The following is a 14,580-nucleotide window of genomic DNA, read 5'->3' as shown; positions in this document are numbered from 1 at the left end:
CAATTAACAGTGTTAGGGAAAGACAAGGCCCTGCACCAGTTCCTGGAAAGCCACTTTAAAACAGAACGCAACAGAACGCAGGGCTGAAACGAATCTCGCAGGATTGCCTAACACAGTGTTTTTTTAGCTTGTGTCCCAGCTTCCTTATGCTCTGTTAGCTGTAGCTGAGGGGTCTGAGACTGGGGACTGAACCTACTGTCAGGGCATGAAATTTGCTGTACAGGGGGGTCAGTATTGTCAGGGGAAAAATTTTAGGGATCCACAAATCATCTGCCTCCAAAGGAGGATTAACTGTACTTGCTATCATTCCTGACGGATGTTGACCTGAACAGATATTGTAAGACTTCATGATATATAAATATTAATACTATCAACCCAACCATTAAATATTAGTATCAATTAACACCTGTGAAATCAAACTCTATAACCATATTTGTATGTGGCAAGCAGAAGGGAGGGAAGAGCTGGAAGTTGCTAAGTAATAGCTGCATTTGTGGTAATAAAGGCGGGGCAGGTGTGCAGTAGGTGCACTTCTGTGAGGTATGCTGTTCACAGAGTAATTTGATGTGATTTCGTGTGACAGAAAAGGAAAAACAAGAGAAACTTAATTCATACCCTCATAGCAAATAGTCTTGTAAATGCAATTGTACACAGCAGCTGACTGCATTTGCTAATTCTGTTTTTCCCTGCTTTTTCATGTAGGTTACTCTTGAGAAGCTGCTGTTGAAAAAGCCAGTGAGATTGAAGTGTCATCCTTTGGCAAATTACCACTATGCCGGTAGGTTTCCTTGCGATCTCTGTAGCTGCCTGTACATAGTCCAAGGCTAGCATCCCAGGCTGGAGCATGGGATCACGCTGCACTCTCTGCTGCCTGCTGCCGGGATGGCAGCCTCTCACAGCGAGGTGTTGTGGAGAGCGACAGAATGGTACTTCCAGAGCCTTTTGTTACAAGTTTGGCAGTTTGTCACCTGACTGACCATGTACAGAAGCTTTGCATCCATGTTTCTGTGTGGGGTTCTACGGATTTAAAACTGCCTTGAGTAAATATTTTTCCTCTCTTAAACTAAATTTTAATTTGTTGATCTCCTTTTAAAACTGCTGCTATTCATAGGTTATAATTTACTAGCAGTAAGGTCTTCATTTTCTGGTATGTAAATGCCTGCTGTCATGCCTGCCTTTTCTGCAGTGATGGTGCAGGATAAATGAATATGATAATTGTGAGCGTCCTTCCAAAGAGGCAGTGCTGTAACTCTCGCTAGTGTCTTAGTACTGCATGCAGAGCCTCTCTTTGCATGGATCTAGCCAGAAAAAAAGCCCAGCAGGTCTGGAATGGTGACTTCTTTAACAACTGCAGCAAGAAGCGCGTTTTGGTGATGCAGCAGAAGTGCCCTGCCAAAGGCATACGGTGGTGTTAAGCCTTTGGACTTAAGTTATGTCAGCTAAGTGTAGATGGCAAATGCCTCTCCTCTGCAGCCTTCTGTGTTATTACTTAATGCTTCACAATGCACAGAATAGGGTTTTACTTAAGAGATGCAAGGATTGAGTTTAGGCTCAATAGGAAACAAGCCAAGATTCTTCTGGTGGTCAGTCAGGCAGTCAAGCACAATGTCCAGGGTCATATACTCATTTGCAGTTACCATCATTGTGCCACACAATTATAGAAGAAAGCTACTTCCTGGCCATGGCAGCTCACTGGAAAGATTCCCAAGTAACAAGGACGCTTTTGTAAAGCAACTCCTTAACCCTTTGGCCTGAGAACAAGAACAGAAACATGTTTGATGGCAACTGATAATGAGAGTGAATAAATGTAAAGATCAGGTTTTCAGTCTTGGCTGGGCGAGATGCGCAGTGCCTTTGTTAGCAGCTCTGTCGCAGTCTGAAGGGTGGACATGGGGGTGGATGGAGAAGGAGGGTGCCAGCCGGGAACTTTGACCAGGGTCTCTTGTCTGAAGAGATGACACCAGATCATATGTGTGTGACAGTGCAGGGCATGAGAGCAGGAAGATGAGGAGATATCCCAGCAGCTTCATCCTCAGTGAGTGATCTAATTAGCAGAGCAGATAAGAAATTTCTGCCTGTGTAGCAGAGGGGCAGAAGTCTCTAGTGAAGTCAACTGTGAAGTTGCTTCACTGAAATGTTTTACTGTGATGCAAGGAGGAGCCAGGAGAGACTGTTTTGTTTAATCTTTCACATGAGATGATGCTAATCCTTGTTAACTAGCAGTGAGACCTGTGGACATCACTGTATCCTTATTTCCTAAGCAGGAAAGGAAGTTTGATTCTGCTTATCACAGCATGAGATGAAATCTCACCAATGTGGATTTAAGTACCATAAAATAACAAAACAAAGCATTCCTTACTAATGCTCTCGGATGCAACATGTGGTTGCAACCCGTATGACAGCCACGCTCCAGCACAGTGCAGCAGCTCTTGAATAATAGTTCATTTGTAGTCGATAATCAGCCGCTCGGGGTGTATGAGAATTTCTCACAATCTAGTTTGTGAATAGCTTAATGTAACTTCAGGATATGTTTGTTTGGGTTCTCTTTGGGCTCCGTACTTGGAAATCGTGGCTCTTGGGCACTGCCATATTTAAAGGTGGAATAGACCAAAACAGAGCATGGCACCGACTCATGAGCATTAGCCGATACTACACACCATAAATACCCACACTCATCCTTAGCATTGCCCTGGAGTGAGGGTACAAGCGAATAGCTCACCTTTGAAACCTATTGGCTCATGAGGGAAACAGGTTATAAAACTTGAGGGTTTTCTGTTGTGTGCCAAGAGAGCTAGGCATGCTGACCCAGGGCTGCGTGGAAGAACACCCTAATCTCTGTGTCCTAACGCTTTGCCGTCTGTCAGGATGGTGTTTGAGGGAAGAGGGATGGAACGCTTACCTAACACGAGAGGAGCGCTGTTGCAAACTCGGGTGGTTTTCACTTGAACAGTGGAATTTCTCAGGTCTGAAGCTCTCATGGCAGTGAGAATTGCAGGAGGGATGGTCTCTGAAACAAGGTGCTTCAGACAGTCTGAAAACTTGGGGTACATACTGGGATAGGGTATGGATCAGACCAGCACATGCTGGAGGTGAGGAATTTGAGCTGCCTCTTGGGGGGGCTCCCCAGGTGTAGCCCTCTTGAAACCTACAGATTGGGCCTGAAGTCCTCATATTTTTAGAAGATATTTATTGTCAGTTAATCAGTGCAAAAGCAACATGGCAGATAAAACAAACTGTGGAATAAATGTCTAAACATAGAGATCAGCTTTACATTTGATCGGTGTTCCAAAGTCCAAAATTCTTTCTTGCTGCATTGCAGATATCTCTCTGTACACGTTCTCTATATCTCCCTCAAGCTAACAAGAGCAAAAGCGGTTTCCCAGCAACCAGAGTTAAAAACAGCTTTTCTTCTGTTTCTTTTCCTACACAGGATTTATTCTATTAATTAGGTTACTTCCAATTAACCTGCATAATCTTATAAGGGTCTCTGCTAATACCACAGCTATTGGGGAAAATCTAAGGCCTGAATCCTCCATAGGTGTACAATAAAATCAGTTCATGGAAGTAATTCTTTATTCTTTTATTTTCCAGGAGGGTGGGGTAGAGGTAGGATAGCACGACTGACAAAAAACACTCCTTCGGTGTTGTCATGCTTTTTGAAGTTATCCTTTGGCATAGCAGAGCAGTCCCTGGGACTGAATCAGTGCATTTACCCCTGCCCGAAGGGAGAGTAAATGCAAATGACGGGCAAGTTAAGTAAGAACGGAGCGATGCCAGTTCAGGGTGGGAAAGATGGCAAGGCAGTGTGTCAGCAAAAAGATCTTTGGGTGATAACAGAATAAATAAAACCCGTGGCTTGAAGCCAGTGCCTTTCTCTGATGCTTGAGAGAGCTTTAGTGTAAATCTCTGTGGAAATAACTAATGCATGCTTGCATCTAGTGCTGGAAATGCCTGCAGAAAGCAGGTTGGAGAAAAGTTAATTTTGGAGTTTTCAGCATATGACACAGTGGTGAGATACCTGCTCTAAGCTTGTCAACCTGGGAGTTGAAACCGAAAAGCCAAACAATTGCAGTAAATAAAAAAAGTCTGTTTTTTAAAATAGATGTAAGTAATCTGTAGAGGTCAATACCATTCATGGTGCCAAGCCCAAGTTAACTGAATTTAGGGCAGAGGCAAACATTTATATGGAGAACAGTAACATTGACAGGAATAGAGTCATGGAATGGTTTGTGTGGGAAGCAACCTTAAAGACCATCCAGTTCCAACCCCTCTGCCATGGGCAGGGACACCTTCCACTAGACCAGGTTGCTCAAAGCCTCATCCAGCCTGGCCTTGAACACTTCCAGGGATGGGGCATCCACAGCTTCTCTGGGCAACCTGTTCCAGTGCCTCACCACCCTCTCTGTGAAGAACTTCTTCCTGATATCCAATCTAAACCTCCCCACTTTCAATTTAAACCCGTTACCCCTTGTCCTGTCACTACAGGCCCTTGTAAAAAGTCCCCCCCAGCTTTCTTGTAGCCCCTTCAGGTACTGGAAGGGGCTGTAAGGTCTTCCCGGAGCCTTCTCTTCTCCCGGCTGAACAAGCCCAACTCTCTGCGTCTCATACTAGGGATTTCTTTTAACAAATTCTTGGGTGTTTCAGAAACTCTCAGACAGACTGAAGTAGGATCTTCTCGTGGTGTAAGCCATTTCTAAGCACCCACTTTATGACTTCCTTCACATCCTTCCTTTCATGTATGTAATGCTGCCCACTCTTACTAACAAGACGCTGCTTTGATGCAGTAGAGCAATCCTGTGTTCCTTCTATTTGACTAATACTGAGGAGGCACAACCTCATTTTAATTTAACTGCCCATCAGAATGTGAAATCAACATTTAGGCTGGTGAAGCAAACGCAGAATAACAAATATTTAAAGTTTTACATGAATCTTCCATTAAATGATCAGGAAATACTTTGTGCATATTGCACATTGCTGCACTCTCTGTCTACTTGTGATCTCTGTCACAGAGGATTTGGGTGTCTTACTTCAAGCCATGCAAGTGAAGAGCTGCAAAAGGACCTTATAAGAGATACCGTCTGGAGAACCAAGTGATAGATGAACTGCTGTGTAGTTGAATGTAAAGGGGATAAGTTGACTATAGGGGAATAAGCAATACAAGGTTTATGTGTAAAATTGTGAGCTCTGTGGTGATATTTCTCAATTATAGTGAGACCTTGGGATTATAATGCTAGTTCTAGGAAAGCATCAGCTCTGTACTTTACAACAGCTAAAAAAACCAAAACCAAGTCACATCTTAAGAGGTTAGAAAACACGATGATGCCATTGTGCAAGTCTGAGGATTGCTTCTGTGTTGATTATTATGTGCTTTTCTGGTCCCTTCCATCTCCATGGGAATGTTTTAGTAGTGAAAAAAAGTCAGAGAGGGACAGCAGTGATGGTCAACGCTGTGGGAGTGAAAGAGTCCTGGATAGTATGGAGGAGATGGTCATCCAGTGAAGCTATTGGGAGCCAAGAAACAAAACAAGAGGTGACCCTTCATGTGAAGGGTCTACTGATCTGTGAAACTCCTCAGTAAAGGATGTTTTGGGTGCAAGAAGCTTAATTGGTTGAAAGGAAGATTGGGTCATTGCTTACGCGGATAGTTACTAAATAATCAAATTGCAACAGACTTAGGAAATCCCCTGGGCTGAAAGCGGTCGGTCAGAGGCTAGGAAAAATTAGGAAGAGGCATTGTATTTGCTTGCCCTGATCTTACTGTTTCCTAGGCAGCTGCCTGTGACCACTGCTGGAGACTGAATACAGGGTAGATGGACTTGAGGTCTGAGTCAGTACAGCCACGCTTGTGTTTGGGTACCAGCAATCACTAGCTTGTGCTTGAGGTCTCCCCACTTCTGTTTCAGCCACCACATCAGCATAAAGGTGATGGATTTTGATAGTTTATAATGAATTTAACTTTTTTTAAGGCTCTGACAAATGGACGCACCAAGAAAGGAGGCTGTTCAAAGAGGCATTGTCCACCTACAGCAAAGATTTCATATTTGTACAGAAAATGGTAAGGTTACGTCTGTTCTGTCAATTGTTTTTTTTTCATTTGCTATGTTCTGTTCCCCTTCATTTTCCCTCCAGTGCCAGACAAGCTTATTGCAGGCATGGAGCCAGCAGTGGTTACAAGGACGCTGTTCGAGTGGTATATTCCAGTTGGTGTACCCCTGCGTGCAACTGCAGCACCAGTGAAAACGGTTAAAAATAAATTGATCAAACCTGTTCCTTTTGTTATTATATGTAAAAGTTTCCACACCTGGGAATTCAAGTCACAGTGCTCCATGTGTGGGACATGTATGGCGCTCCGCTATCATCTTGGTGCTCTCTGGTCGTTTGTTAAAAGGTACCCGAGTCGCAGGCACTGAGCCTTGAGCCAGAAAGAGTTGAAACCTGTTAATAGAGAGAGAACGCGTTTGCGCTCAATTTTCACGTTCTGCCACAAAGCAGAAGAGACAAGGTGTGTGTGTCTCGGGGCAGAACACCTTACTTTTGAGCTCAAATGTTGAAAAACGTTTGGCTTTATGGGAACCAAGCCTTAATTCCTAGATTTCTCAGTCATTTTCTGGCTAGAACCTAGGGACTCCCAGAGAAACGTACTGAAGTTGAAACAGGCAACACAAATTTGACTGAAAAACAGTAACTAAAAAAATATTATTCTACAAGAGTATTGCTGTTGTAGTCAAACTGTCTGTTTTTTTCTCTATTTGAATGTTTGAGAAATAAAGCCTGCCTTTTGGAATCAATTGTGTCAAATGAAGGCAAAAAATTGAGATTGGACTATTTCTGCAATTACTTAACTACAGGTTAAGTCTAAGACAGTTGCACAATGTGTGGAATACTACTATACCTGGAAGAAAATCTTGCGTTTGGGACGGAAACACAGAACACGGTTGGAGAAAAAGAGAGAGGAATGTATGGTAAGTCTAAAAGAATATGAAAAAGTCTAACGCTTATGGAATCTGTTAGATTGGATAAGATCTTTAAGATCCTGAAGTCAACCGTTAACCCAGCACTGCCAAAGCTGCCACTAAACCATGTCCCTAAGCACCACACCTACATGTCTTTTAAATACCTACAGGGATGGTGACTCCACCACCTCCCTGTTCCAATGGCTGACAGACCTTTCGGTGAAGCAATTTTTCCTAACATCAAATCTAAACCTTCCCTGGTACAACTTCAGCCAGTTTCCTCTTGCCCTATGACTTCTCACTTGGGAGAAGAGACCGACACCCAACTCAGTGCAGGCTCTTTTCAGGGAGCTGTAGGGAGCAATAAGGTCTCCCCTCAGCCTCCTCTTCTCCAGGCTGAACACTCCCAGCCTCCCCATCACAGGACTTGTGCTCCAGACCAGTTTCCCCAGCTCCGCTGCCCTTCTCTGAACAAGTTCCAGTCCCTCAGTGACTTTCCTGCAGTAAGGGTCCCAAACTGAACACAGGATTTGAGGTGTGGCCTCACCAGTGCCCAGTACGGGGGGACAATCCCTGCCCTAGTCCTGCTGGCCACACTGTTCCTGATGCAGGCCAGGATGCCATTGGCCTTCTTTGCCACCCGGGCACACTGCTGGCTCATATTCAGGGGTCAACCAACACCCCCAGGTCCTTTTCCACCAGGCAGCTTTCCAGCCGCTCATCCCCAAGCCTGTAGCACTGCAGGGGGTTGTTATGGCCCAAGTGCAGGACCCACCACTTGGCCCTGTTGAACCACATACAGTTGGCCTCAGCCCATTGATCCAGCCTGACCAGGTGCTTCTGAAGAGCCGTCCTACCCTCAGTCAGATCAACATTCCCACCCGACTTAGTGTTGTCTGCAAACACAGTGTGCTCGATCCCTTCATCCAGATCATTGATAAAGATATTGAACAGAACTGTCCCCAGTACTGGTCCCTGGGGAACACCACTTCTGACTGGCCACCAACTGAATTTAACTTGAAAATTGGTAATTTTTACGTTTGTCCTGTTTTGAGGGGGAGGTTGAACTAGATGTCATAGGTCTCTTTTAACTGAAATTACTCCATAATTCTAAATTATGTTCTGTATGAGCAGTCTGACCTCAGCTACACCAAGATTTTGTGTTCCTGGACTGTAATGGGATAAAATTGTTTTGATTAGTGCATTATCGAACTCTAGTCCAGAAATTATGGGGTTTGCTACTGGTGAAGCAGGTAAACCTCTGTAAATTATTCCTGTGCCGTCAGGAGCACATGCACAGAACTTTGTACCAATACCGTTCGCACAGAGCAGCAGTGCGATTCTTTGTGTGCAGGGTCTGTGTTACGGGTAGTCTTGAGGGATGTGGTTTTCGTGGTGTTGTTTGTTTTAATAAGTCATTTAATTTGACTCTGAATATAGCACGCATTGCCACTCTGACAGTTGGGGGAGAGGATTGCACTTGGGCATCTGCAGAGTCTTAGAGCCACAGCTCTGTAGTAAAGCGGGAGGGTGTTTTGAGCACTGCAGTGAAGCCTCGCGTGCTATAGCTTGTCCATCCGGGGTGGTAGTTCCAGCAAGACCAGAAGTTGATTTAGGATGGGGAAAAAATACTGAAACCTGGTAGCAGGCTTGACTAAGTGCATGCTGTTCCGGCACTGTCTGTGTACTGCTATCCAGTACTGTCTGTTTTGGACCGCATTTTGAGTATTTCTTAAATGCACTGTCTGTTTCAGACGAGTGGAGAAGAGGAAGCATTAGAGGAAGATGAGGAGATTGAAGAAGACAGAAAAGAAGAAAGGGAAATGCAGAAGTCTCCTGACCCACCAGCTATCCCCCTTATTGGACCTATAGATCTGCCTGCCCTTCAGAGTCTTTCACTTTCTTCGTCCTCCTTCATCTGTGAAATGCCAAACTGTGGGGCTGTACGTGTGTTTGGTATCTTTAACAGCAGGGAAGTTGTATACTAATAAATTGTGATTTTTGAAAAGTGGGTGTTTTAGACGATTCCTGGCCATTGATGTCTTCTGGATATCTTTGGACAAGTCATTTTGCCTGCTTTTCATTCCCACATCACAAAATGCGTACAAAAATATGCTCATCTATACATAAAACTGTATCCTGAGATGATGTATTGATTAGAAATACTATATGGTAACAGCTCTGACTGTTTTGTTACATAGCTGTAATAATAGGGTTGTTCATTGGCTTGTTTTTATTATGAACAATTTTTCTAACTCTAGTGGGATATAGCTTGAAAACAAGCAGTGTTTGACCAAGACAATTGTTTGTGTAGACATGTTAGACATGTACAGTTGTTCTGTTGTAATATGCACTCAGCATACTTCTTTCTGCTGTTCTTGTTCCAGTGCAGTATTTTTTGATGTGTACTTTTTCTCATTCCCTGCACCCTACTCCCCCTCAGGTGTTCAGTTCCCGACAGGCGCTAAATGGCCATGCTCGTATTCACGGAGGTACGAACCAGGTGACGAAAACCCGATGCACCGTTCCAGGCACTAAGCAGAAATCTGGTACGCAGAGCGGCTACTGCTCTATCAAGAGCTCACCTGCCCACAGCACGACGAGTGGCGAGACCGACCCAACAACAATTTTTCCTTGCAAAGAGTGTGGCAAGTAAGTGAATACGACTGCGGTATCGCATCACATTTCCCTATTGATACTCCAGATGAATAGTGTTGTCATAGTATCAAAGTGTGGTTTGGGTTGGAAGGGACCTTAAAGACCATCTAGTTCCAACCCCCTGCCATGGGCAGGGACACCTTCCACTAGACCAGGTTGCTCAAAGCCTCATCCAGCCTGGCCTTGAACACTTCCAGGGATGGCGCATCCACAGCTTCTCTGGGCAACCTGTTCCAGTGCCTCACCACCCTCTCCGGGAAGAACTTCTTCCTGATATCTAATCTAAATCTCCCCACTTGCAATTTAAACCCGTTACCCCTTGTCCTGTCATTACAGGCCCTTGTAAAACGTCCCCCCCAGCTTCCTTGTCAGCCCCTGCAGGTACTGGAAGGTGCTGTAAGGTCTCCCCGGAGCCTTCTCTTCTCCAGGCTGAACAAGCCCAACTCTCTCAGCCTGTCCCCATAGCAGAGGGGCTCCAGCCCTCTGAGCACCTGCATGGCCTCCTCTGGATTCACTCCAACCAGCCTATATCTTTCTGATGTTGAGGGCTCCACTAACAAACCCTTGTCACAAACCCTTTCGTTTGCTCTGATGGTCTCAAAAGGACAGTCTCCCCACCTTCCCTTGGTGTCTTCTTACCAAAACCTACGGAGGTTGGTTTGCACAACGTTTTGGCTGCTTCTTCTGCAGTATTTACTCCTGAGTCCATTTACTGCTAGAATTTCTACATCTGGCAGTTCAGCTTCCTGCTTCATCCCAAATTTGCACATGACAGTGGACAACTCTCTTTCTGTACTTGAGTTTGTCCATCCTAATGCAGGTTTCCTTCACTTTTTCACTGTTGTGCAAAACTATAGTGAAACTAAGTACAGGGAGAATTAGAATGTGCAGAGGTATTGAAGAAACTGTGGGAGCTACAAAATACCCTCGTCAGAGTCTGAGTAGGCCATTTTGATACTGTCAGGATGTATAAATCCGGTAGTCTGTCCCTGAAATTCTCACCGTGGTATTGCAGACTTCACTGACTTCTATTTCAGGACAAGGAAGCAAATGTACTGATAGGTTGTTGAGTCTTTTTTGGCTCACTTCATCAAAAGCAATGTGTTTTTATCTAATTATTTTTTCCCCCCTTTAAAATGTAGAGTGTTTTTCAAAATCAAAAGCCGCAATGCTCATATGAAGACTCACAGGCAACAAGAAGAACAGCAAAGGCAGAAGGCTCAGAAAGCTGCTGTGGCAGCAGAAATGGCAGCCACTATTGCAAGAACTACTGGGCCAGTTGGGCATAGTTTGATCCCTCTGGATCACATGAGTTTGGTTAAACACGTTGAGAATGTTGGTGACATTGACGATGATGTGGTTCAGGAGCTGGGTGGTGTCATGGAAGAGAATGAAGTCATGGATGCTGACCTTTTATTGGATGATGAAGATGCGGATCTACTGCAGGATGATGCTGAGTTGTAAATAAAGTTGTTTGATAAAGACAGCTGCTGAGCACACCCTGAATGGATCGATCAGGAAACCTGGACTGCTTGTTTATTCCCCACTGATTGTAAACTACCTGTTGAAAATGATAATTCTTTTATCCAGGTCTAGGGAAAAAAAAACCCAAATCTGCTTTTTCCCTTTTTTTTTTTTTATTAATTTGTGTTTTGGGGGAGAAATAAATAATTGGTACAAATATTCTTATAAGGTGTTTTTATCTGAGCTCATTTTGCTGATAACTTCCAAGGCTACTAATTACAGAGGTTCATGGTTCTGCTATCACTTCCCTCCAGGCATTCCCGGTAGGATCTTTAGTCTTTAAGTCTTCCAGGTTTCATTTTACCCCAATGACAAGAGTGATCTTCACACACTCCTAATGGAACATTTCTTTTTTTGCCTCTACTGGATCACTTCCAGCCTCTTCTAGAGACTAAATGTCATCTCTGTTAAGGAGATGATTACACTCTCTGTCTTTCTGCTGTCATTTTAAGGGAGTTGGAGAAAAAAAATCTGATTTAACTCTGAAATAATTACAGGAGTGACTGTATCATCTGTAGTATCACAGTACTTTTTCAGTTGTCTTGCCTTAACGCATAGATGTTAGGCAGTTTGTAAAAGCATTGGTTACGCTGTACGTTTTGGAGCTTCCGTTTTAGCAAGGTTTTGATCTGCTGATTTTTAAAATGACCTAATTCAAGGATGCAAGAAAGAAGATGATGGTACTGTGGTTTGCATCATCCAGTGGGAACACTGCCTTGGTAATCAGATTGCACTGGAAATATATTTTGCTGTGACAATAAATCACACTGTTGAATAGTTATCTCAGTGGTTTGAGGAGGGTGTATGCTTGAGCAGTGCAGGAGCTTGCTCTCCCACCCGGCAAATGCAGGGAGACGTTCTTGCCTGTGGAAGAGAGACTGATGGAGTATATGCCTTCAGCACGTGTTAGTTATTACTTGTAGGCATGAAATGTTACTTTTGTGCCGTTTCAGTCCTCATTACGTCAAATCCAAATGTTTAGTAAAACATACTCCAAAGGTGAGTTGACTTTGCTGTTTAATTACCATTTCTCCTCCCTTACGTTCAGGGCTACGTGCTGGATGTCCAACACCATTTATATACTTTTAGATTTGGTTCCCTAGGTAAATAGGATCTCAAAAGAATTGTTACCATGTGGAATTAAAGAATTAAGGTAAAATTTGGGTCAGGTTAAGTGGTCCTTTAATTACAGAATATGAATACTGATTTTGGAGCTTTCACAGGTAGCAGCACTGATTTTTCTTGTGATTTTTGCACAGTAGGAGAGTATTGGTAACTTTATAAAATATTTTATAGGACTGATTTCAGATCTTCCAGATTTCAGGGTGGTTTGGGTTTTTTATGGGTTGGGTTTTGTTTTGTTAGGTGTTTGGTTTTTTTCCTTACCACATTCCAAACATATTAAGCAGAATACGAGAGATGGTGGATCTTATTTTCTGCTGTCTTCCTTCGTTGTGTAACTATGCAAAATGAGGGCAAACCGTGGCACTTCTGTATAGGAGTACCAGACCACACAAGTCCAAAACCGGTGGGAGTCGTTGGCAGAGAGGTGCCTTCTCTGTCAGAGCCAAACACGTGAAGCCAAATGACCTGTAGTTCCTACAGAAGGTTGAGTGTTCTGATACTGAAGAACAACCCTTCAGGCAGTTTCGGGTTAGTGAAGTTCCTGTGTATGTGGGTTGGTTTAGTGTTTTTTGGGGTTATTCCAGAGGTGTGTTTTAGTTGTTTCTGACCAGTGGGTAGAATTCCACTCCCTCTGCTGCGTAAGGGATGATGTTCTCATTACTGTACCTGTGACTTCCGGGAGATCAGGCAGTAGCCGCCTTCTTTCCCAAACTGCCAATCAGCAGAGTCCCCGGCAGTTCCTGGCCATGCTGTGACATGGTACTTCATGGAGGCCGTGCAACCCAGGTCAGCAGCCTGGGTGTTCAGCGGTATGCGGCCAGCTAGATCCGTGGATCATCAGAAGTCTTGCGTGCAAACCTTAGTGGTTTGCAAAGTGGAGGCTTTTGTGAGCAGTAACGTCTTGGCTCTTCGGAGCCTGTGTGGGAAACAACTCAGCTCTACTCCTCTTCCAAACTTGTATCCTTTTGAACTTTCAAGGGCCTTTCTGAGAAAGGCTGCCACACTGGAAAATGGAAACATGGCTTCAGAGTCCCCTGTTAATGGTGGGAGAAAGTGTTTAAGCATAATTGAAGTCTTTGAGTTCTGCTTCAAGAACAGAGCGAAATACAGTAGCAATTTGTGGGCTTGATTCTGAAGAGCAGCTCTACATTAAAGACTCTACAGTGTAACCTTCCTACCAACAATTGGGCAGGTATCTGTGCTAAACCTAATATGTATAAATACATACGTACGTGTATGCCTGGTTCGGTAACGTTAATCAGGTGCTGTTGTGCTGCGCAGCCAAGAAGAGACTAGAACAACGATGACCAAAGAAGCTATTCATAAAGGAAGAAAAATGCACATTTCTTAAGCAGTACACAGTTCGGGCCTCAGGCATTGGCTTTGTTATCATTAAGTGTTGCATTGGCTGATGTTAAAACAGATGCTGTTCCGCCTGTTTGTACATACGTTGGACATAGTTTTATTTCAGAAAAGTTGTTTTCTTCCTGATGGTTGATGATGGAAAACTGTTCACTATTGAACTGAGTCCTCTTTGATAAAGCCTGTATATACAGAAAACATATTTTATGAGAGAAATCTTATTTTCAGTATTTAACTGTTATTTTATTAGAAGATGGTTGTAAATATTTTAGGTGCTTTAGTGTAAAAAGCAGACTGTAATTTTAGGTGGCAGAGGAAGTAACAAAAAATAAAAAAGAATATACCTTTGATAAGGCTTGTGATCTATGGTGGTTTCAGGTTCCCGCTGTTAGCGTTTGGCTTGCAGGCAGCCGGATTTCAGGCAACTGCCTCCCTGGAGGTGTGCGTTAGGATGGCTTAGTGGCATGAATTAGTGCTTCTTTATTCCCACCCCCTCTAAATATTTGGTGTTGGTCAGAACCTGTGTGCTAGTATCGACTGCTACTTCTGTGTGTGACACGAAAGGGGTTTGTATGACGTTTCCAGTCGTTTTTATACTCTGGTAAAATACATCTGGCTGGGTTTTGCTGATGGGCTCTATAGCTTTTTGGTGTTTTGTTTTGTTTTGGCGTTTTTTGGCTTTTAAAAATATTTTTAGAAAGGGGAGAAAGGCTGAAAACTAACTGCATGTGTAATTGTTTTTCAGGAGATTCCTGAATCATTCCAGGCGGGTAGGGGGGAAGTATATAGTTGGGTGGACGTGAATATTCATGGAAAAATAAATATCGCCGTCTGCCCTGCCTCGGGGTTGGGAGAAACGGGCGATTCCCGGTTTCCCAGGACTTTGGGGGACACCCTGTGTGAGGGAGACGGGGGGCGACCGTTGGCGGGAAACGGCTTGGGCGCGCATGGAGGTGAG

General features: G+C 43.9%; 1 protein-coding gene across 1 annotated transcript in view; it reads left to right on the top strand.

The window, feature by feature from the left end:
* Positions 1 to 11,296, top strand: part of TRERF1 (transcriptional regulating factor 1) — a 22,850-nt gene extending 11,554 nt beyond the window's left edge. Inside the window, exons 9-14 of the mRNA XM_010150066.1 lie at positions 703 to 778; positions 5,967 to 6,055; positions 6,849 to 6,962; positions 8,708 to 8,896; positions 9,397 to 9,605; positions 10,754 to 11,296. Of these exons, the coding sequence (XP_010148368.1) occupies positions 703 to 778; positions 5,967 to 6,055; positions 6,849 to 6,962; positions 8,708 to 8,896; positions 9,397 to 9,605; positions 10,754 to 11,075 (999 nt within the window). The 3' untranslated portion in view covers positions 11,076 to 11,296. The remainder of the gene's footprint in view (positions 1 to 702; positions 779 to 5,966; positions 6,056 to 6,848; positions 6,963 to 8,707; positions 8,897 to 9,396; positions 9,606 to 10,753) is intronic.
* The last annotated feature ends 3,284 nt before the right edge of the window (positions 11,297 to 14,580 follow it).

The sequence above is a fragment of the Eurypyga helias genome, unplaced genomic scaffold (assembly GCF_000690775.1).
Source record: "Eurypyga helias isolate BGI_N326 unplaced genomic scaffold, ASM69077v1 scaffold3274, whole genome shotgun sequence".
NCBI classification, from domain to species: Eukaryota; Metazoa; Chordata; class Aves; order Eurypygiformes; family Eurypygidae; genus Eurypyga; species Eurypyga helias.
This window is presented reverse-complemented; position numbering and strand designations above follow the sequence as displayed.